General features: G+C 41.4%; 1 protein-coding gene across 2 annotated transcripts; it reads right to left on the reverse strand.

The window, feature by feature from the left end:
* Positions 1-5,529: 5,529 nt before the first annotated feature.
* acvr2aa (activin A receptor type 2Aa) lies at positions 5,530-21,424 on the reverse strand. 2 transcript variants are annotated; one of them, XM_049594357.1, is made up of 12 exons: positions 20,501-21,424; positions 15,897-16,149; positions 15,381-15,496; positions 15,103-15,257; positions 14,302-14,325; positions 11,909-12,052; positions 11,172-11,315; positions 10,421-10,566; positions 10,218-10,332; positions 9,733-9,871; positions 9,491-9,621; positions 5,530-9,369 (listed from the first exon to the last, which is right to left on the reverse strand). In XM_049594357.1, the coding sequence occupies exons 1-12, from the start codon at positions 20,553-20,555 to the stop codon at positions 9,175-9,177; spliced, it is 1,617 nt and encodes a 538-aa protein (XP_049450314.1). In that variant the 5' UTR covers positions 20,556-21,424; the 3' UTR covers positions 5,530-9,174. The 2 variants fall into 2 exon arrangements, with proteins under 2 accessions (XP_049450314.1, XP_049450315.1); XM_049594358.1 differs by lacking the exon at positions 14,302-14,325 and having other exon boundaries at positions 20,501-21,422.
* Between the last annotated feature and the right edge of the window lie 1,054 nt (positions 21,425-22,478).

The following is a 22,478-nucleotide window of genomic DNA, read 5'->3' on the forward strand; positions in this document are numbered from 1 at the left end:
AGAACTCAGAGAACTTTATTTTGACAAAACTCTGATATTAACTGAAATTAACTATTATTAACTCTAAAAGAACTCTGAGAGAACTTTAGTTTGGCAGAACTCTACTAGAACTCACAAGAACTCTGAGAAAACTTGAGTTGACAGAATTCTAATAGAACCCTAAAAGAACTCTGAGAGAACTTTAGTCTGACAGAGCTCTAATAGAACCCAAACAAACTCTGAAAAAGAACTCTGGGAGAACTCCAGAAGAACTTTAGTCTGACAGAACTCTAATAGAATCCTAAAAGAACTCTGAGAGAACTTTAGTCTGACAGAACTCTAAAAGAACTCTGGGAGAACTTTAGTCTGACAGAACATCAATAGAACTCTAAAAGAACTCTGAGAGAAGTTAAGTTCGACAGAACTCTAAAAGAACTCTGGGAGAACTTTAGTCTGACAGAACATCAGTAGAACTCTAAAAGAACTCTGAGAGAAGTTAAGTTCGACAGAACTCTAATAGAACTCTAAAAGAACTCTGCTCTGGGAGAACTTTAGTCTGACAGAACTCTAATAAAATTCTAAAAGAACTCTGGGAGAACTTTAGTCTGACATAACATCAATAAAATTCTAAAAAAAACTCTGAGAGAAGTTAAGTTCGACAGAACGCTAATAGAACTCTAAAAGAACTCTGGGAGAACTTTAGTCTGACAGAACTCTAATAGAACTCTAAAAGAACTCTGGGAGAACTTTAGTCTGACAGAACTCTAATAAAACTCTAAAAGAACTCTGGGAGAACTTTAGTCTGACAGAACTCTAATAGAACTCTAAAAGAACTCTGGGAGAACTTTAGTCTGACAGAACTCTAATAAAACTCTAAAAGAACTCTGGGAGAATTTTCGTCTGACAGAACTTTGACATAACTCTGAGCAAACTCTAAAAGAACCCAGAGAACTTTACTGTGACAGAACTCTAATAATACTTTTACAGAGCTATTTGACCAAACCCAGAAAGAACTTTGACAGAACACTGATGGAACCTTCATAAAAGTCTGACAGTTTTAACAAACTCTAATACAACTCTTTCACAATAGAATAGAATATAGAATAGAACTTTCAGTTCAGTCAGAACTTTATTTTGACCAAAATCTTACAGAACATTAACAGAACTCTGATAGAACATTTATAGAACTGTGACAGAAAGTTGAAAGAACTCTTGAGAGAACTTTTACAGAGTTCCAATAGAACAGGTTCTGAATCAGTTCCCATACAGTATCAATTCTGACGTCAGTCTGTTCTGCAGGTGGAACTCAGTCATCAGAACAAACACTGTACATTTCTTCATTAGATACATATGTGTGTTATAGTAAGTTCTATCACTATGCTCCAACAGTGCTGTGGTGAATGTGTGTTTGGGGTTAAGAACAAAAACCACTTGGTTCTGGTTTGGAACAGATCCTGTTTAGGCTTCAGATAGCAGCTCTTCACAGCTGGAACCACAGCGATGGCTCAGTGAAACACAGCCAGTGTTGTTGTGTGTTGGTGTTGAGCAGTCGTCTCTCCACCTTCCACCATCTCCTCCCCACTGAGGACAGAGTCGGCTCAGATGTCAGAAACTTGCCAAGGTGTTCTTTGGACTGGGCAGGCAGCTGCTGAGAATATAACTTGGCTCATTAATAAAGCTTATAGTCAGAGCTGCCTCATTTTCATGTGTGTGTGTACTGGACACTCCTTCTGTCACATTTATATGATTGACTTTTTTAAATTTTGATCCTTTTTAATCTTTGAACTTGATCAGGAATTTCACCTGGATGTTGTTGGGGTTTTTTTCACAAAATCATTAACTGATGACTGACTGACGTGTGAGCAGCTGACCTCATCAAAGCTTCCTGCAGGCTCGACCCCCGCATCGACCACGGACCGTATAAATGAGCTTCTACTTGGGATGAAAGTTGTTCTCATCTCGATTAAGAGAACTCTAAAACAACACTGGGGGAACGTCACTATGACAGAACTCTAATAGAACTTTAAAAGAACTCTAAGAGAACTTTACTTTGACAGAACTGTAATGGAACTCTAACAGAACTCAGAGAACTTTATTTTGACAAAACTCTGATATAACTCTAAAAGAACTCTGAGAGAACTTTAGTTTGGCAGAACTCTAATAGAACCGTAGAAGAACTCTGAGAGAACTTTAGTCTGACAGAGCTCTAATAGAACCGTAGAAGAACTCTGAGAGAACTTTAGTTGAGAGAATTCTAATAGAACCCAAAAAGAACTCTGAGAGAACTTTAGTCTGACAGAGCTCTAATAGAACCCAAAAAAAAAACTCTGAGAGAACTTTATTTGACAGAATTCTAATAGAACCCTAAAAGAACTCTGAGAGAACTTTAGTCTGACAGAATTCTAATAGAACCCTAAAAGAACTCTGAGAGAACTTTAGTCTGACAGAATTCTAATAGAACCCAAAAAGAACTCTGAGAGAACTTTAGTCTGACAGAATTCTAATAGAACCCTAAAAGAACTCTGAGAGAACTTTAGTTGACAGAATTCTAATAGAACCCTAAAAGAACTCTGAGAGAACTTCAGTTGACAGAATTCTAATAGAACCCAAAAAGAACTCTGAGAGAACTTTTGTCTGACAGAACTCTAAGAGAACCCAAAAAGAACTCTGAGAGAACTTTAGTCTGACAGAGCTCTAATAGAACCCTAAAAGAACTCTGAGAGAACTTTAGTCTGACAGAATTCTAATAGAACCCAAAAAGAACTCTGAGAGAACTTTAGTCTGACAGAGCTCTAATAGAACCCTAAAAGAACTCTGAGAGAACTTTAGTCTGACAGAATTCTAATAGAACCCAAAAAGAACTCTGAGAGAACTTTAGTCTGACAGAATTCTAATAGAACCCTAAAAGAACTCTGAGAGAACTTTAGTCTGACAGAATTCTAATAGAACCCTAAAAGAACTCTGAGAGAACTTTATTTGACAGAACTCTAATAGAACCCAAAAAGAACTCTGAGAGAACTTTAGTCTGACAGAGCTCTAATAGAACCCTAAAAGAACTCTGAGAGAACTTTAGTCTGACAGAATTCTAATAGAACCCAAAAAGAACTCTGAGAGAACTTTAGTCTGACAGAGCTCTAATAGAACCCTAAAAGAACTCTGAGAGAACTTTAGTCTGACAGAATTCTAATAGAACCCAAAAAGAACTCTGAGAGAACTTTAGTCTGACAGAATTCTAATAGAACCCAAAAAGAACTCTGAGAGAACTTTAGTCTGACAGAGCTCTAATAGAACCCAAAAAGAACTCTGAGAGAACTTTATTTTGACAAAACTCTGATATAACTCTAAAAGAACTCTGAGAGAACTTTAGTTTGGCAGAACTCTAATAGAACCGTAGAAGAACTCTGAGAGAACTTTAGTCTGACAGAGCTCTAATAGAACCGTATAAGAACTCTGAGAGAACTTTAGTTGAGAGAATTCTAATAGAACCCAAAAAGAACTCTGAGAGAACTTTAGTTGACAGAATTCTAATGGAACCCTAAAAGAACTCTGAGAGAACTTTAGTCTGACAGAGCTCTAATAGAACCCAAAAAAAACTCTGAGAGAACTTTATTTGACAGAATTCTAATAGAACCCTAAAAGAACTCTGAGAGAACTTTAGTCTGACAGAATTCTAATAGAACCCTAAAAGAACTCTGAGAGAACTTTAGTTGACAGAATTCTAATAGAACCCTAAAAGAACTCTGAGAGAACTTTAGTCTGACAGAATTCTAATAGAACCCAAAAAGAACTCTGAGAGAACTTTAGTCTGACAGAATTCTAATAGAACCCTAAAAGAACTCTGAGAGAACTTTAGTCTGACAGAATTCTAATAGAACCCTAAAAGAACTCTGAGAGAACTTTAGTTGACAGAATTCTAATAGAACCCTAAAAGAACTCTGAGAGAACTTTAGTTGACAGAATTCTAATAGAACCCTAAAAGAACTCTGAGAGAACTTTAGTCTGACAGAGCTCTAATAGAACCCTAAAAGAACTCTGAGAGAACTTTAGTCTGACAGAATTCTGAAAGAACTCTGAGAGAACTTTAGTCTGACAGAACTCTAAAAGAACTCTGAGAATATAACTTGGCTCATTAATAAAGCTTATAGTCAGAGCTGGCTCATTTCCATGTGTGTGTGTACTGGACACTCCTTCTGTCACATTTATATGATTGACTTTTTAAATTTTGATTTAGTTTGGCAGAACTAAAGCAGCTGACCTCATCAAAGCTTCCTGCAGGCTCGACCCCCGCGTCGACCACAGACCGTATAAATGAGCTTCTACCTGGGGTGGAAGTTGTTCTCATCACGATTAAATAATGCCATGCTGACATTTTTATAACCAATGAAACTTGTCAGATTGAGATGTAACTTTAAATGTTTAGCGTCACATTGAAAGAAAGAAAAAAAGAGGAGGGATATTGATCTACTATCAGTCTTCTTCTTCCTCTGCCATGTTGCTGCTGTCACACTACCAAAGAGCTTTGAATATATTGTTCTGGTCAGGCCCTGGAAAGAAAGAATAGATACATATATAGAAACAACAGGTTGAAGAGGAGAGGAAGAAGAGACGACAGGATGAAGAGAAGAAGAAGAGACGACAGGATGAAGTGTAGAAGAGATGACAGGATGAAGAGCAGAAGAGATGACAGGATGAAGAGAAGAAGAGATGACAGGATGAAGAGCAGAAGAAGAGACGACAGGATGAAGAGCAGAAGAGATGACAGGATGAAGAGAAGAAGAGACGACAGGAAGAAGAGAAGAGACGACAGGATGAAGAGAAGAAGAGACGACAGGATGAAGAGACGAAGAGACAGGATGAAGAGTAGCAGAAGAAGAGACGACAGGATGCAGAATGCAGATGCAGGATGCATTCACTGTACTTTATTTACAATATTCAACAAACGTCCAGCCCTCAAACTGTTAAATAGAAAGAACAGAAACTGCTGACAGACAGTGAACGCATCGCAGTGTTCAGGGATCAGTTTATACTGAAATAAATACAAACATCAATATTTTCATTTTGAATATAAAACAAACTTATTCCTCAACATCCATAAACACTGCTGCTTTGTTTATTTATTTATTGTTTATTTATAAGTGGAGACTGAAAACAACCTGAACTGCACAGTCCAGCAGGTTAAGAAAACCAAACTTATTATTTTTATGAATTCAAATTGAGACAGACTTTTTTGTGTAAAAGGAAACTTTTCATAGTTTTGTCGGTCATTTAATTTTTTATCAGTAACAAAATATTTTACTGTTTTTGTTAAGTTTTATATTTAAAGCTGCAGTCGTATACTGTCTGTCATCAAACTGCAAAATAAAAAATTGACAGATTAAACTAAATGAGTCGTTAACTTTTGACCTGCTGGACCGTGAGGTCAGATCTGAGTTCAGCTCCGTCACACCGAGCAGCAGCAGCACCACATCCCAACTCTGTCATGGATAATAATAATAATCTTTAGAACAATAATAATCATAATGAATAATAAACAAAAGAAAATCTTCAACATCATGTTTGAAAGATTTATTCAGACTCAGCGACTCAGACACATTTTCATAGACAAGAATTCAATTCACCAAAGAACAGGAAGCTGGAGGCGTCACGTCGTAACGGACTCTTATAAAACAAACCACCAAACTTTATAATCAGCAGGGCTGCCTCCTGATGGTCGACCAAACGTTGAACAAAAAGGTCATTAGTCGGCGAGATTTCATTGGTTGCTTAGTCGCCAAATATGAAACTCTATTAGAAGGTGCACCTTGTCAAAATAAATCAAAACCTATATGACTGGACCATGTGGGACTTTAATTTGAAAGGACAGACACCTCACTATTCGACTGTTGGTCGACTAGGAATATTCTCAGTCAGGAGCAGCCCTTGTTATTACTCAGATTATGTTTCTCCTGATTCCGACACCTCTCTGGTCGTAACGCGACGATGCCTCCAGCTGTCGCCTTCGTAGATTTAAGACAATAAAACACGTGACGCTCTCTCAGTTCACTTTTTGTTTCCAAACGTTCAAAGAACCAAAATAATGAAGTGAAATAAAACATTGAAATAAAACCAAACAGGAAACTGAGGGAGAAGCTGAGGGTCAGATTTGTGTCGTCGCCCTGAACGACGACGGAGGGGAAGAAGGATGATGTCACAATTATGTCATGATAATGTCGTGAGGTGAGCACCAGCAGGGAAGTCTGAGGTATCTAACACACACGCACGCACACACACACACGCACACACACACACATCTTCCTCCACAGGAAGTTAGTGTTGTGAGTTTTCAACATAAAACCCAGATAGTTTATCATTTGTACAGTACCATCATCATCATCGTCATATAAAATCTATCTGTCATATTAACATTATAAAGATTTTTTTTTTTATCTTTTTTAAAAAACAAACTCATGCTAAAATCAACATTCATATGTACAAACTGTTCCGTCGTTTGGCTTCCTGTCAGATAACGACTTCTTTTTCTGTCTGAATATGAACACTTGGTCTTTAAAAACACTGAGAGAAGAAGAAGAAGAAGAAAGAGGAGGAGGAGGAGGAGGAGGAGGAGGAGCAGACCGTCGGACTGGAGACCAGTGTGACGACGCTCTGCTGGAGCTTTTATAAAATCAGACTGCAGCGAGGTGAAAAGGTCAAAGTCTTCTGATTTCCTATGGGTCCCTGAACGTCTCTATTTGTGGTTCATAGTGGATTCGTCCGACGCTCTGATTTACAATTTACACAAGACGACCACTGAACGTCACGTTCCATCACGTCACCAAGACTTCATTGTTAAAAATCAGAGACGGAACGATTTCGAGCTGCAACTAAAAGTCAGCAGATTGTTTTGTTCCAAATTCAAACTTTTCCAGTTTTAAACAGAGACAAAATCAACTTGTTCATCTTCCGAAATAAAGAGACATGAACGTGACGCCGATTCAAAGCAGAGAAAGGCCTGCTGGGTAACGAGCGGCGGGACAGACAACATCTTTCCTGAGACGTTTAGAAAACAAACGGAGCCGACAAACATCATCGGAAGAGTCAAAATACAAAATCAATAAGTTCAACTCTTTGATAAAACTTTATGTATTTATAATTTTTACATCTTTATATCCTCCAGTTACATTTCTTACATTTCTTTCTGTCCTCCAGTTTAATTTTTTATAATTTATATATTTCAAAATCTACCAGTTCAATTTTTATAATTTACATTTCTTCATATCTTTCAGATTCAGTTTCGAAATAATTATTTGTGTTTTGGCTTTTCAGGTTCAAATTATTTGTTTTTTGTCGAGACGACTTTAGAAATTCATCCTGATACTCGTTATAATCAATTCAGAATAAAACATATATATTAATGAATTTTTTTAAGATGTTAAAAACTTTATTTTGTCAGAACAAACCACAAACAGGAAGTAACCAAACAGAGATTTTTAGAAAATAAAAGTAAAGTAATAAAGTCATGCTTTTAATATTCACTGCAAACCTGACCAGGATTTATTTATAACTCATCTTTATTTATTCTTCATCTTTAGCGTTTCACTTTCTAATCTTCAGGTTTTTCTTCTCGACACATTTAATCTTTAAATCTGAAGGACTTGAATATCAAACTGAACAAACTCGACACAAGTCATTAAAAAACATGATTTGATTTTGAATACGGAGAAACTTTTAAATCAGACATGATTTCACTTTAAAATCAATAAAATAAAGTGAAACACAACTGATTATTGATCAGTATCCTCATGATGAGTAATTTAATAAATAAAACAGTGAAATATGTGACAGTTTTCAGACTCTTACTGACGGATTGAAAATAATCAATCCTTAGTGTTTTCTTGAATCTTAACTGTGATATTTATTTATTTAAGAAGACGTATAAATCACATTGATTGATTAATGTTTCAACAGTGGAACAGACTGATTCTTTAATGCAGTTTGTTGCAGCAGAGTGACGGCACTTTACAAAAGTTCAGTTTCTCAAACGTCTCAGAAGTTTCATAAACAGACCAGTTTTTCTGACGTTTTAATTGTTGAATCTGAAAAATAAAGTCTTGTTAAAGGAGAATTAATTTACAGAATAAAACACTGGTTTGCCTTCAACATTATTAATTAGCATAGGTGCTAAAACATTGAACCGCTTCCTGTACGACCTGAACACAGCGTTACCAATCACCACAGAGAAGCCTGTGCCAGAAGTGCTGGAACCTGACCAGGCTGTTAAGGTGGAGCAGGTTTTTTCATTGTAGCGACGATCTCAGCTGCGAGTTTTTGATCCCAACTCTGTTCTAACTGTTCTTAGTGTTTAGATTTCTTTTGTTAATGATGTGAGTTTGTTAATAGTGTTTTTTATTCCTACATATTTATATTAACTCGTTTAGTTTTAAGTTTTATTTGCCTTTGTAATAAAACTTCTTTCACGTCCTTAACATTGTTTTTTTTAATGGTTTTAGCAGCAGGATCAGAGAAAACTAAACGATACCCAACCTCTGTTCTTAACTGTGATCATACTTTAATTAATAAATAAACGAAGGCTGAATATTTGTTATATTTCTTGTTATTTCTTTGACTTTAGTTCATTAAACGTTACAATCTTCCAACTCCGTCAGTGTCGACTCCACTTTCTCCTCAACGAGCAAACGTCTGACGAAAGATCCGTCTGGATCAATAACCTGATTATTAAACTCTCAGCTGACGATGTAAATATATCTGTATATATATATATATATATATATATATATATATTTATATATGATAATAATAATAATCTGTATATTTATATACAGCAGTGATAGAGACATTCAGAAGCTGTTTGTTGTTGGCATCATTCAGACAAACGGAGAACAGCATGTGTCTAAAAACTACAGTCGCCCTTTTTATTCTCAAACGTCACATTATCTCGTAGAAAAACTCTGTCCAGGAAGTCTTTTATTTTGTAATACAAAACAGGAACTGATGTCAGAGGGTGGACATCAGTGTGGCTCAACCTGCGGAGAGAGAGAGAGAGAGAGAGACTCTCCGCCATGTTGTCCTCATCAGTCTGAGGCTCACCTGCAACCGGAGGTCACCTGACCGCCCAGCAGGTCACCTGAGTGTCCGGTCAGAGACCGAAGCCGCTCACAGAGGGAGTCCCTGCTCTGTTCTGATTGGTCCTCCGCCTCGTCATAGACTCGACTCTTTAGGCGGGTAGTCCACGTTGGTAACCATGGTGACGACCGTGACGATCTCCTCTGGCCCCGTGACGCTCGTCTGCCGCTGCATCTGAACGACGCGCTCCTCCACGCAGCCGGCCGACAGCCGAGCTTCAGCCTCGTGATCCCAGCATTCCTCGATGGTCTCACAGAGCACCGCCAGACCCTGAGGAGACGGAGACATCCACAACACGTTCAGAACAACACACAGACGGAAACATTCACAAACACGGTGTATTATAGGCAAGATGTGAGTGTTGTATTATGGGTAATGCAGTCTGACTCACAGCATGTTTCTGCCAGCACTCTCTGAGCGTTGGTCTCAGCTTCTTGTGGACGACCACCTCCTGCATGTCCTCTAGAGACGGATGCTGACCCACCTCCTCCTCAAACGGCAGCATGTACTCGTCCAACGGACCTGGACCAGAGACAGGGGGGACCATCAGAGACGGGGACAGTCACAGAGACATCACCACAGAAACAGATGGTGATGATGAAGCGCAGCCTCGGACCTTATCTTGGATCTTACCGTCTGCAGCTTTGCAGCGCGAGGCGAGCTCCCACAGCACCAGACCCACAGCGTACATGTCTATCCTCAGGAAGGCGTCTCTCTGGAAGTTAATGGCTCCCTCCAGGACCTCTGGGGCCATGTACCTCCTGGTCCCCACCTGGAACACAAACAGAGACCTTTGAACACCTGGTGTTTCTAGACACTGAAACACAGAGCTGATGCAGGTACTCTCTCCTGTGTGGTGACATCACTCTCATTTCAATGAACTTTATTCAGCTATAACAAATTGTTCTGTGAGTACAGAGAGTTTAAAATGGTCAGAGATGCAGGTACAGAGTGAGAGCTCTGCTTTGGCCATAGACTCTTTGTTCTCTGTCATTTACTGATTCCTGTAACTGTCTGAATCACCTGCGTGTTGATGATGAGGTGAGACAGGAAGTGTGTGATATAAAGAGCCAGGAACACTGAGACTGTAACAGGTGTCCTCTCTCAGGTGGACTCACCTGTCCATGTGTGTCTCCAGGAGATTTCCCCGCCTCAAACCTGAGAGCGAGGCCGAAGTCAGCGATGCAGGCGGTCAGGTTCGACTTCAGCAGCACGTTCTTACTCTTAAAGTCCCTGAAAAAAACACACGCAGGGTGAGACCTCTTTCTGACAGGGCTGCATCTGTACCTGTGTGTGTGTGTGTGTGTGTGTGTGTATGTACCTGTGTGCGACGGCAGGTTTGTGTCCATCCTTGTGTCCAGGGATGTCTTCATGCAGATAGGCGAGACCTCGTGACATGGACTGAGCAATGAGGCACAGTTCAGACCAAGAGAGGACATTGGCCTTCAGGTAGTCTGTCAGAGAACCCTGAGAGAACACAAAGCGCAGGACATGACCTCATGTCACATGACCTTATGGTGTTTGACTTGAACACCTGCTCCACCTGTGAGCGTCACATGGGACACTACATGAACCTGAACAAAACTGATCGAATCTGAACTCATATATTAGTCTGTATATTACAGTAGTTCTTTTTACACACATAAACATATGTATAGTGTATTTATTTTCATTATATATCTTTATTTTTTATTATTATTATTATTATTATTATATTGTATATAAAAAGTCACCATCCTATATTTTGAGAATTATTTATTTTTAGAAAAATAATTTATAAATGTTTTATTATTATTTTGATTATTTACATTATTATTTATACTTTAAATTAATTTTATAAATGATAAAACGGTTGTTTAATATTAATAAATAATGACGTACACCCAACACTGCATGCAAATAAACTAAAAAATAAAAATAATAATGCTAAATATCAATAGTAAACAAAAGAGTTGATTAATGAAGACAGATTTGAACCTGTCTTGTTTCACAGTTTAATATTTATTTGATTTAATAAGATGTGATTATGCGTTTGTGCTGCAGTTCTGTGTGTGTCCAGCAGGAGGCAGCACCTTCTCATGGTAGGCGGTGATGAGCCACAGCTCCAGCTCCATGTTATTCCCTCTCTTCTCGGCTCCCATGAACTGCAGCAGGTTTTCGTGTCTCATCCCGTTCAGGTTGAAGATCTCGTACTCGTTCTGCCACGACTGCTTGTGCTGCACGTAAACAAACAAACAGAGGTCAAAGGTCACGACTTGTGTGATGCATCACTTCATTCATCAGCTCCAGTGCTTTATTCCCACTTCTTACAGACATTAATAAAGAGCAGCGTGTGTGTCTGTGTGTCTCTATGTGTGTGTTCAGTCTTACAGCTCACAGCTTTAATCCCCCCTGAGGCTGACCGGGTCCTCAGCCAATCAGCATCCAGGAAACTCCCCCTGACCTCAACTGACCGCACACACACACTCTGACAGCAGTGTTTGTGTATGGGAGGATTCAGTGGTTCAAACTGCCTCTGAGTATGTGCACAGTGTGTAGTGTAGATATGTATATGTGTTTGACTGAAGCTGTGGCAGCACGGTGAACAGGAACAGGAAGTAACGTCAACCACAGGAAGTACAGAGCAGCTTCTTTCCTTAACTATCCACTGAATCCATCAGAAACAAGATCTGATTTTGTTTTAGCTCAGTGTCAGCTGCTGATTTTAACCTCAGAGAATATCTGTAATTCACTGGACAGTCATGGATTCAACCAACAGCGTGTATGTGATGTATGATGGTGTGTTCGAGGCAGCTCAGAGAGTACATACCTGGATGGGGAAGATTTTGACAGCCACGTATTCACTGAGCAGCTGAGCCTTCCACACGCAGCCAAAGCGCCCCCTGGCTTTGATCTCCAGTAACTGCAGTGGCTTCTGACCCAGGATGGGGGAGGGGGGCATCGGGCCGGGGTCCTGGAACAGAGTCATGGACACAAACTTAGTGAGTGTGGTCGATGTGACCTCAGAGACTACGATGAGACATGAGTATACGGTGTAGCCTCAGAGACTACGATGAGACCTCAGAGACTACGATGTAACCTCAGAGACTACGATGTAACCTCAGAGACTACGATGAGACCTCAGAGACTACGATATAACCTCAGAGACTACGATGAGACCTCAGAGACTACGATGAGACCTCAGAGACTACGATGAGACCTCAGAGACTACGATGTGACCTCAGAGACTACGACGAGACCTCAGAGACTACGACGAGACCTCAGAGACTACGATATAACCTCAGAGACTACGATGAGACCTCAGAGACTACGATGAGACCTCAGAGACTACGATATAACCTCAGAGACTACGATGTAACCTCAGAGACTACGATGTGACCTCAGAGACTACGATGTGACCTCAGAGACTACGATGAGACCTCAGAGACTACGATGAGACCTCAGAGACTACGATGTAACCTCAGAGACTACGATGAGACCTCAGAGACTACGATGAGACCTCAGAGACTACGATGTGACCTCAGAGACTACGATGAGACCTCAGAGACTACGACGAGACCTCAGAGACTACGATATAACCTCAGAGACTACGATGAGACCTCAGAGACTACGATATAACCTCAGAGACTACAATGAGACCTCAGAGACTACGATGAGACCTCAGAGACTACGATGTGACCTCAGAGACTACGATGAGACCTCAGAGACTACGATGAGACCTCAGAGACTACGATGTAACCTCAGAGACTACAATGTAACCTCAGAGACTACGACGAGACCTCAGAGACTACGATATAACCTCAGAGACTACGATGAGACCTCAGAGACTACGATGAGACCTCAGAGACTACAATGTAACCTCAGAGACTACGATGAGACCTCAGAGACTACGATATAACCTCAGAGACTACGATATAACCTCAGAGACTACGATATAACCTCAGAGACTACGATGAGACCTCAGAGACTACAATGTAACCTCAGAGACTACGATGAGACCTCAGAGACTACGATGAGACCTCAGAGACTACAATGTAACCTCAGAGACTACGATGAGACCTCAGAGACTATGATGTAACCTCGGAGACTACGATGAGACCTCAGAGACTACGACGAGACCTCAGAGACTACAATGTAACCTCAGAGACTACGATGAGACCTCAGAGACTACGATATAACCTCAGAGACTATGATGAGACCTCAGAGACTACGATATAACCTCAGAGACTATGATGAGACCTCAGAGACTACGATGAGACCTCAGAGACTACGATAAGACCTCGGAGACTACGATGAGACCTCGAAGACTACAATGAGACTTCATGAACTACGATGAGACCTCGGAGACTACAATGAGACCTCATGAACTACGATAAGACCACGGAGACTGCAATGTAACCTCAGAGACTACGATGTAACCTCAGAGACTACGATGAGATCTCAGAGACTACGATGAGACCTCAGAGACTACGACGTAACCTCAGAGACTACTATATAACCTCAGAGACTACGATGAGACCTCAGAGACTACGATATAACCTCAGAGGCTACGATATAACCTCAGAGGCTACGATATAACCTCAGAGACTACGATGAGACCTCAGAGACTACGATGAGACCTCAGAGACTACGATATAACCTCAGAGACTACGATGAGACCTCAGAGACTACGATGAGACCTCAGAGACTACGATATAACCTCAGAGACTACGATATAACCTCAGAGACTACGATGAGACCTCAAGACTACGATATAACCTCAGAGACTATGATGTGACCTCAGAGACTACAAAGCGACCTCAGAGTATATGATGTAGCCCCAGAGACACAAAACACCTACTTAAACATGGATCAAATCAATAAAATAAAAATAAATATAAATAAAAACACGTAGCCGCCGTAGGTACTTTGTAAATCCTGAACAGAGATGTATAAATGCAACTTTACTGAAGCTCAACTTGCTTTCTGACAGATTCATATCAATCATGCACATCTACTGATCAACAAATAGAGGCATGATCTGTTGTAAACAACATCAACAACCAACACAGAGAGTAAACAAAAATAAAGTGGCAGCAAAACAAAAGAAAGGTCAGGCTGCAGGACGATAAAGATGCAAAATTAAACCCAAAAACGGGAGAAACATTAAATGAAACCAGTGATGAGGTGGCGGTGAGACAATGCAACGTTTAAACTTCTTACCTCGATCATTATATGAAAGGCGTGCTGAGAGGCAGAAACAGTTCACAGAGTCAGAGAAGAAGAAGAAATACACAGATTCACCTGATCTGAGAGTTTATCTTAGCTGTTTTCTGATGTCAACTCCAGACTACAGGGTCGGGGCTTTTGTTCAGAGTTTCTCTTTCACACGTGGCACACAACACTGGACTGTCTGTGTCACAAACGTTCTCACCTACTGTAAATAATTCAGTTTGGTTTTGGCTAATCGCTGTCACATTGATGGTTCATAATTTGGTCGTTAAGAACAGAGTCTCCTGCCGTTCCTTGAATTTGTGTGACGATTCTGGCATCGGCCCTTACCGACAGAAGTACCAGAATCTCTTTATCTCTGCAGCTACTTGAGAAAATGACCCTTCATCAACTGGGGATGTTTGTTTTCTTCTGGTTTGTACGAGCAGCATGATAGAAACATCATCAACACGCCTATGCTGTGAATTCTCTGGACAGTGACTGGCTCTGTTCATACATGGGCTCAATCGGACATTACACAGACTTTCAGTGCGAGCTAAATGGATAACGTCAGTTTTATGTCCGAACCAACTGATTCAGACGTGTGTCCTCACATACAGCTCCTCCAGGTGATGTCTACATCACTTCAGGTTTGTTGTTTATGTTTAACTTGACTTGGACACTTCAACATTTCAATATCTTCATGTAAATGATTAGACTGCAGCTTTCCGAATGATGATTACAGGTTAGAAACTCAGGTACAGGTCTGCAGGTCTGCAGGTCTGGCTCTGATAGGTACGGTGTTTATCTCACCTGTGTGGGCACCAGGACAGGTGGGTAGGCCAGTTTGTGGTGACGGTACATCCAGAAGGAGATGAGGACGATGGCGGTTACAGCCATGATGGGAACCAGTGAGTACATCAGAGTGGTCAGCACTGGAGTCTTCTGAGTCACTGGTTTGTTCGTCGCTACGGCAACACAGATAGACAAAAAATGAAAGTCAATGTATTAAATTACAAAACTGCAATGACAATATGGTTTTACACACACAGACACAGATGAGCAGGTGAGCATGTGGACAGGTATCTTACTTGTTACTGGTGGCAGGTAGCTGTCAGGGCTGTAGAAGAACTTGTCGTTGCACAAACTTCCTTCACAGCAGCAGAAGAAGACTTCAGGAGCATCTTTCCTCTCCACACATTCACTCCTGCAGCCGCAGAAGAAGAAGAACATTTATAGAGACTCTCTGTCCTCCAGAGAAGGGAGAAGAGCATGATGTAATCACTGATGTTGGTATGTGTTTAATGAGTTCCTGAGACTCACAGATGGTCATTTAAGCAGGTCTCCAATAAAAGTAGATTTTTTTAAATTCTAATCACACTTTTGGCGATATCATGATCGGGATGATTTTTGGGTCTTGGGGTATTTTTTCGCTGCAGTACTGCGAGTGGCCACTGGGAAAAATTGGCTGCAAGGATAAGCGGCGCTCCTGGGGGTCTGGTTACATCCAATGGTTCAACACTGGTTACTGTCAGTATATATTGTTAGCTGGTCTGAGACAGAAAAACAAGTTCTTCTACCATCCTATGGTCGTCATGGTAACTTACCTGTCGTAACAGTTGACATCGTCCAGCCAGCAGCCCTGTTTGACCACCTGAACCACTCCAGAGACATTCTTCCAGGTGGCGAAGCAGTGAAGTCTCTTATCTTTCTCTCCGGAGCAGGTGACCACCCCGCTGAGGTTCCCCCGACTCCCCAACGCTGAGGAGGAGGAGGAGGAGGAGGAGGAGGAGGAGGAGGAGGAAGGGCTGTAGTTGTAGTGGACGCACTTCTGAGTGTCTGAGCGGCCCAGGATGGCACCTGATGACGAGACAGCGGAGAAACTAGGATCAGATGATGTGATCAGAAGCCTGACCTGCCTCTGTGTGTCAATGCGATCAATGCCAGACGGAGCAATCTGTCACATGATCACTGACGTTCAAACTGATTGTTATTAACAGAGAATAATGAGGGGTTAATTAATCATGATACGTGTCTGTATTCTGTTATCTATCATCAGTATTCATCTCACTGATCCTGGTACTACTATCACACTTTGAGTATCCTCGAGTTGTTTTACTTTGAAGATCCTCCTCAGCACCAGGTGACAGGCTGGGACGTCTGGGCTCGTTTTACCTGAGAGTGGTCTTACAGGGAGGTCACTACTCCTCCACGTTTTATAGTGATCAAACAGTGAGATAAACTGTGCTCACTGTGACATGATCACTCAGACATGATGATGATTTTACAAGATAATAAACTAGAGATTAAAAGGATAGTTTAGATTTTTGAAGAGGGGTTGTATGAGGTACTGATTATTTACAGCAGATGGAGCTCAGTGTGCCCCTGACTCTGAATTAACCCTTTCAAACACCAAAGTCACACAATAACACAAACTGACTAACTGGAGGCAGCAGTAGATCAGCAGCTCCTGTGCTCAATGATGTTAAATCTCTGTTTTTCTCAATGGAGTCTGGCTTTGTAGAGAGCGACAGAACAGCTTCATTGGACATCACAGTCTGACTTTAAGGTAAAGTGATGAAAATACACTAAATATGGCGTACACTAAAACTGATATGGATTTTTTTAGGTGTCTGAAATACATTTTGTTGCTGGCCCGTTTACAGCAGCACACTGCTTAGCTTCCATGTCCGACATCTACTGTAGGTAAAACTACGACCTCATACAACCCTACTTCAAAAAAAAAATCTAAACCACACCTTCAAACTAGCCTGTAAGAACATACTGTGGAGAAAGAAAACCTCCACCTGGTAATAAAAGCTGCAGGTGTGATCAGCCAATTGATTATTACGTAATATCCAGTAATATTAACATGCTGTCAGAAACGGATCGATAAGCACTCAGCTGTTGGCTGTGGAAACATCTGAGCATGCTCAGAACAGGAGGGGAACACCTAACAGTAAGGCTGGGCAGTATATTGATATCATATTGATATAAGACTAGATATGATGGTAGATTTTGGAAACGTGGTCAGAGTTGTCTCTTCCTGGTTTTAAAGGCGGCATTACAGTAAAGTGATGACTGTTCCATTGTTTATCATTATATCCACATTACTGATGATTATTGATCACTGAATCAATATTTAGTCAAAGCACCAACCGTCAACTCCACGATATCCATGTCAAAGTATTTGGCATAAAAAATATTGTTATTATTGCTACTGCAGATGATGATGTGATGATGGAGGTAAACAGGTGTTACAGGTGTTCACCTCCACAACAAACTGCTTCAGTGTGTTTTTCAATGATCAGGAACAGAACTGCAGCTGTGAAGGAGTCGACTGAGCTATAGACTCAGTGCACATTCAGGGCCATCACAGGAAGTGGAAACTATTAAGTAAGAGATCACATACAGCCACAGGTCATTACAGCCATATAAATCCCAACAGGGTGATACAGGACGCCGATCTTCTTATTAAACTGGACTTTTTCTGCAGCAGACGGACATAAATACTTTTCAAACTGGTGCTACATTAACAGAGAAAACAGGTAGAAAACCCAGACCATAAAAACCCTCCCACTGGAGGGTGACGTGATGATGATGATTGGCCATTTTTCCACAGGAAACAATATGACAACTGAATGGTAACAACTGATCTCATATCAAAGCTAAACATTAAGTTAAAGGAGGAGAGAAACAGAGGGGCAGGTCTCACTCTCTCAATCCACTTCTTTGCTCTTTGTGTCCATGGTTACGAACATACAAAAAAGCAGACATACAATCTGTAGTTCGAGCAACAGCCCCACAGCCAGCTCACAACTGCCAGATCAAGAGCTAGCTCAAAACCACTGCATCCGGAGCCAGCTTTAAACGGCTAGATCCAGAGCCAACTCAAAACCAACAGATAACGAGCTAGTTTAAAACCACCGGATCCAGAGCCAGCTTAAAACCACCAAATTTTTTTTTAAAGATATTTTTTGGGCATTTTTTAGCCTTTATTTTATAGGACAGACAAGTGTGAAAGGGGGAGAGAGAAAGAGGGAGTGACATGCAGTAAAGGGCCACAGGCTGGATTCGAACCTAAGCCGCTGCGGCAGCAGCCTTGTACATGGGGCGCCTGCTCTACCACTAAGCCACCGACGCCCCTAAAACCACCAAATTTAGAGCCAGTTCAAAACCACTGCATCCAGAGCTAGTTTAAAACCACCGGATCCAGAGCCAGCTTAAAATCACCAGATTTAGAGCCAGTTCAAAACCGCCAGATCCAGTGCTAGCTCAAAACCACCAGATCCAGTGCTAGCTCAAAACCACTAGATCCAGAGCTAGCTCCTGTCTGCATACAGGCACCTTGAAAAATTAAAGGCTTGATAATGTTTATGTGCTAAAGTCAGCATGCTAACCATGTTAGCTATTGCTGATAACTAGCAGCCAGAAACAAATTTCAGTCAGGATGGAACACTTTAGTCAAAGAAAACTTTACTTTGCAGTATTATATTTGGTGGTAGGGCTCTGTTCTGGGGCCTCTCTGCCTTTCCTAGGCCTACACAGAAAGCCTCTTTCAAACTCCTACTTGGAAAGAGGCAGAGAGAGTAAACCTTCCTGCCCTTCCATGTGCCTATATGGAAAGCCTAAGGCAACAGCAAAGACCCCCCGGGAACAGAACAGAGCAGTGTCAATGACAAACAGAAATGACATCGATGAGTCAGACACAGCATGAAAAGGAGGAGCTGGGGTGGAGGCAGGTTGCAAAGTGGTTTGTGAAGTAAGCAGCAACAGTAGGCAGGCCAGAGCAGTTTAAATAGGGCGCCCTGATTGAGATTTGCCACTTGGTTGCATAGAAAGGAATCGTGTGATCTATTGGCTGATGTAGCTGGGATGTGAGCTTGACATCACGTCCTGCCTGAACTAATGGTATGCTCGATATCTATGATCCATTGTCCGTTTGATGATCTAAACAAATAACAGGATTCCTTCCTAAAATGAGCAGTAGTGAAAGTTATTATATTCTGTTGTGATCAAGGAGTTGATGATTAGCAGACAATGTTAGCTAGGTAGCACGTTAGCTAGTTAAAAAGTTGTCTAGTTCAACATTAAATCATATTCTATAGGGACATCTCCACAAGTATTAACCAAGGAAAATAAGTCAAATCCATGTTTGACAAAATTGAGTTTTTACAATTCCTCATGACGACAATGCCCTCGGGTAGTTTTCAACCCCACGTCAGCAATTCAGCTCACGTTAGCCCAACACACACACTCCTCTCCTGAGTGTGCAGCAGTGATTATAACTAAAATATTGAGATTATAATTAACTGGAGACAAACCTTTTTCCTCTGCTACATGTAGCTCATAAACCCAATAATATAAAAATGAGTTACTGATATCAGTTGAGAAATATTAATGTTATAGTGCTCTTTATCCAGAAAAAACACAACTCCTGTCATTTGTTTATAGGCAAGTCCTTGACTCTCCAATATGGCGGCGACACTGGCATTGCCAAAACTACATTATTTATCATAGCTGGAATCTGCAAAAACAGAAATTATCATTGGTTTTTCAAACTTCCGACAGTCTTTGGACTCATCATGTGGGACAAACACTTCTGTCAGAGAAACAACATAATCAATGACTAATCTGGTGCTTCCTATTCTATGGTGGAAGTTAGGTATTGCAGTTGTGTCTTGTATTTTTCTGTCTGTGCTTTTATTGTTGTTTGTACCTTGCACTGTTACTTGTGTTCTTGTTGCTGAGTCCTTTGTAATTTAAGGCCCAGCTATGGACGGGCATTGCCGATTAGCTCAGGCTATAAATGCTGTGGTGTGTGACATTATGTATGCTACATACTAGTCCCTATACAGATCAACATTAAATAAATAAATCTAAGCTCTTGATAGTGATATTTCATCAACATCACTATTCCACATCTCAAATTTGGCCAAATATAAACCGTCTGTACAAAACCAACCACACAACAAGGCTTTTTTTTTCAACTCCAAGATTTCATCTTCTCTATACCTTTAAACATAGAAGGTTAAGTTTTAAAGCTCGAATAACTTAATGTATGGTGGAGGGAGGGTCATGCATGTTTCCCCAGTCACTCAGGGAGGTTCAAGCAATAATATTTGGGGCTTCAGGGAGGGTCACACCCCAGCCACCCTCCTCCTCTGATAAATACAGAACAGTCCCTTAGTTTGCAGCCAGGTAAACTCACCTGAGGAGCAGGAGATGAGGAAGACACTGAAGGCCAGTTTGGTGGCTGATCCCATTGTGGATCCAAAGACAGGAATTCTTAATTTTACTGTTAATCCCAACGTGGATTCTCACGTCCCTTTAACTGCTCCGTGTAGAGGACACCGAGTACCGGCTACACATCTGATGCAGTCCCGGTTTACCGTGATAAAATATGACACATTTCCAGGACACGGAGCTGCAGATGTAACCGGTGTGTGTGAGGACAGGCCCGGTGAGAGAGGCGGACACAGCCGTTTATATCAGCTGACTCTGGGATCAAACGGTGTTTCTTCACGGTGTAATAACGGCTAACGTTAAAGTCATTGTTGGCGTGTGACAGCCCGGGTGTGTGCAGCATGCAGCAGATAAACAGCCTTCTTCTTCTTCTCTGGTGTCAAACTGCACATTTTCATCGGTTTGCACTGATTTCTGAAGCGGGATTAAGTCGAGCTAAATAACCGTCGCTAACTCCCGTTAGCTGTAGATACACAAACCTCCACTTTGTCTCCACACAGCTCAACCGACCGTGTTCACAACATGTTAACGTGTGAAATAAGATCCGAGGTCAGAGTCAACCGAGCGAAGCTGCCGCCGTTGAGCCGCCTCTGACGACCACAGCTCGGTCACCGGACAGCTAGCTGGCCCGGCTAGCTGTTAGCTTAGCTCCGAAGCTAACAGTCGGAGTGGTTTCCTGCCTGGATACCGAGGAGGTGAACCACAAACCGCAAACAGAACCACACAGGCCTCCGTTATCGTAAATGAGCCCGGACTGGACCGAGATAAACATCCGAGGATCGGTGCTCCCCGCTGGGTTCGTCTCGTCCTCACTTCCACTCTGTCCTGAACGAGCACAGGCAAGATGGCCGCCCCTCAGATTATTTTGGTTTTTTGTTTTTTTTTTCACCTTCTTCCATAGTAATCTGTCAGAGCGGTGAGGATCACGTGACTGACACCAGGATGAGCCAATAGGCTGCGTGGAAAGAGCTCCAGACGGATTCTTCCACCAATCCCGTGCGGCGTCCTGACGCAGGACGTCTGGAATGTTGAGAAGGCCCCGCCCCCTGTCAGGAGAAGCACCGCCCCCTGTCAGGAGAAGCACCGCCCCCCTGTCAAACCATAGTGTACTACTGTACATACATGATGTCAGTGTTTAGAGACAGGTCACCAATTAAAGGACAAACCGTCACATGCTGTACATACATCCCATGGTGTAATGGTTGCTGAGGAGGCGGATGTACAGCTATGTAGATAGAGAGGTTACTGTGGAAGAAGTGTTACTCTGCTTTATAGTCCAGTGGCGTTATGGGTGATAGGTATTCTGTAAATGGATAGAAAAAAAGAGGTGGTTACACAAAGAGCATACGCTCCACTAAACCACTGCATACATGATGTTAGCATGTACAGGCAGGTAACGAATGAAAGGACAAACCACTTCACAGCGTCTAAGCGAGATATCTGAACTCTCTCTCTCTCACCCCACACACACACATATCTATATATATATCTATATATATATATATATAGATATATATATATGTGTGTATATGTATACAAACACACACACACACATATATATAAAAAATTTCCCTTTCAATTTTATACAAATCATTAACCTCTCCACATGACAACAACAACATAGACTGAGAAGGGTTACACGACATGAGACTGACCTCGATTCGATCACTGATGGACAGATCAATTCTGACCCATCATATATAATCCCTCTCCTATAATCCACACTAATCTGTAGTGATGTTGTGTTCACTGCTGCTCAGTGATTTGTGTGTCCAACAGCAGCACGTTTATATATCAACTGATGGTGTTCACCTCCTGTCAGTGTCACAACAAAGGTTATTACAACCATATCAGATACAGGTGGCGTACACTGTGTAATTGTATCAGATGCAGGTGGAGTACACTGTAACCGTATCAGATACAGGTGGAGTACACTGTGTAAC

The sequence above is a fragment of the Epinephelus fuscoguttatus genome, linkage group LG13 (assembly GCF_011397635.1).
Source record: "Epinephelus fuscoguttatus linkage group LG13, E.fuscoguttatus.final_Chr_v1".
NCBI classification, from domain to species: domain Eukaryota; kingdom Metazoa; phylum Chordata; class Actinopteri; order Perciformes; family Serranidae; genus Epinephelus; species Epinephelus fuscoguttatus.

Bases quoted from the DNA above. Each gene is read 5' to 3' on its own strand.
- acvr2aa (XM_049594357.1), bottom strand. From the start codon at position 20,555: ATGGGATCAGCCACCAAACTGGCCTTCAGTGTCTTCCTCATCTCCTGC. The intron at 15,258-15,380 runs GTAAGATACCTG...GTGTTGCCGTAG, and splicing joins CTACCTGCCACCAGTAACAA to CGACGAACAAACCAGTGACT. The intron at 10,333-10,420 runs GTACATACACAC...TGTTTTTTTCAG, and splicing joins AAACCTGCCGTCGCACACAG to GGACTTTAAGAGTAAGAACG.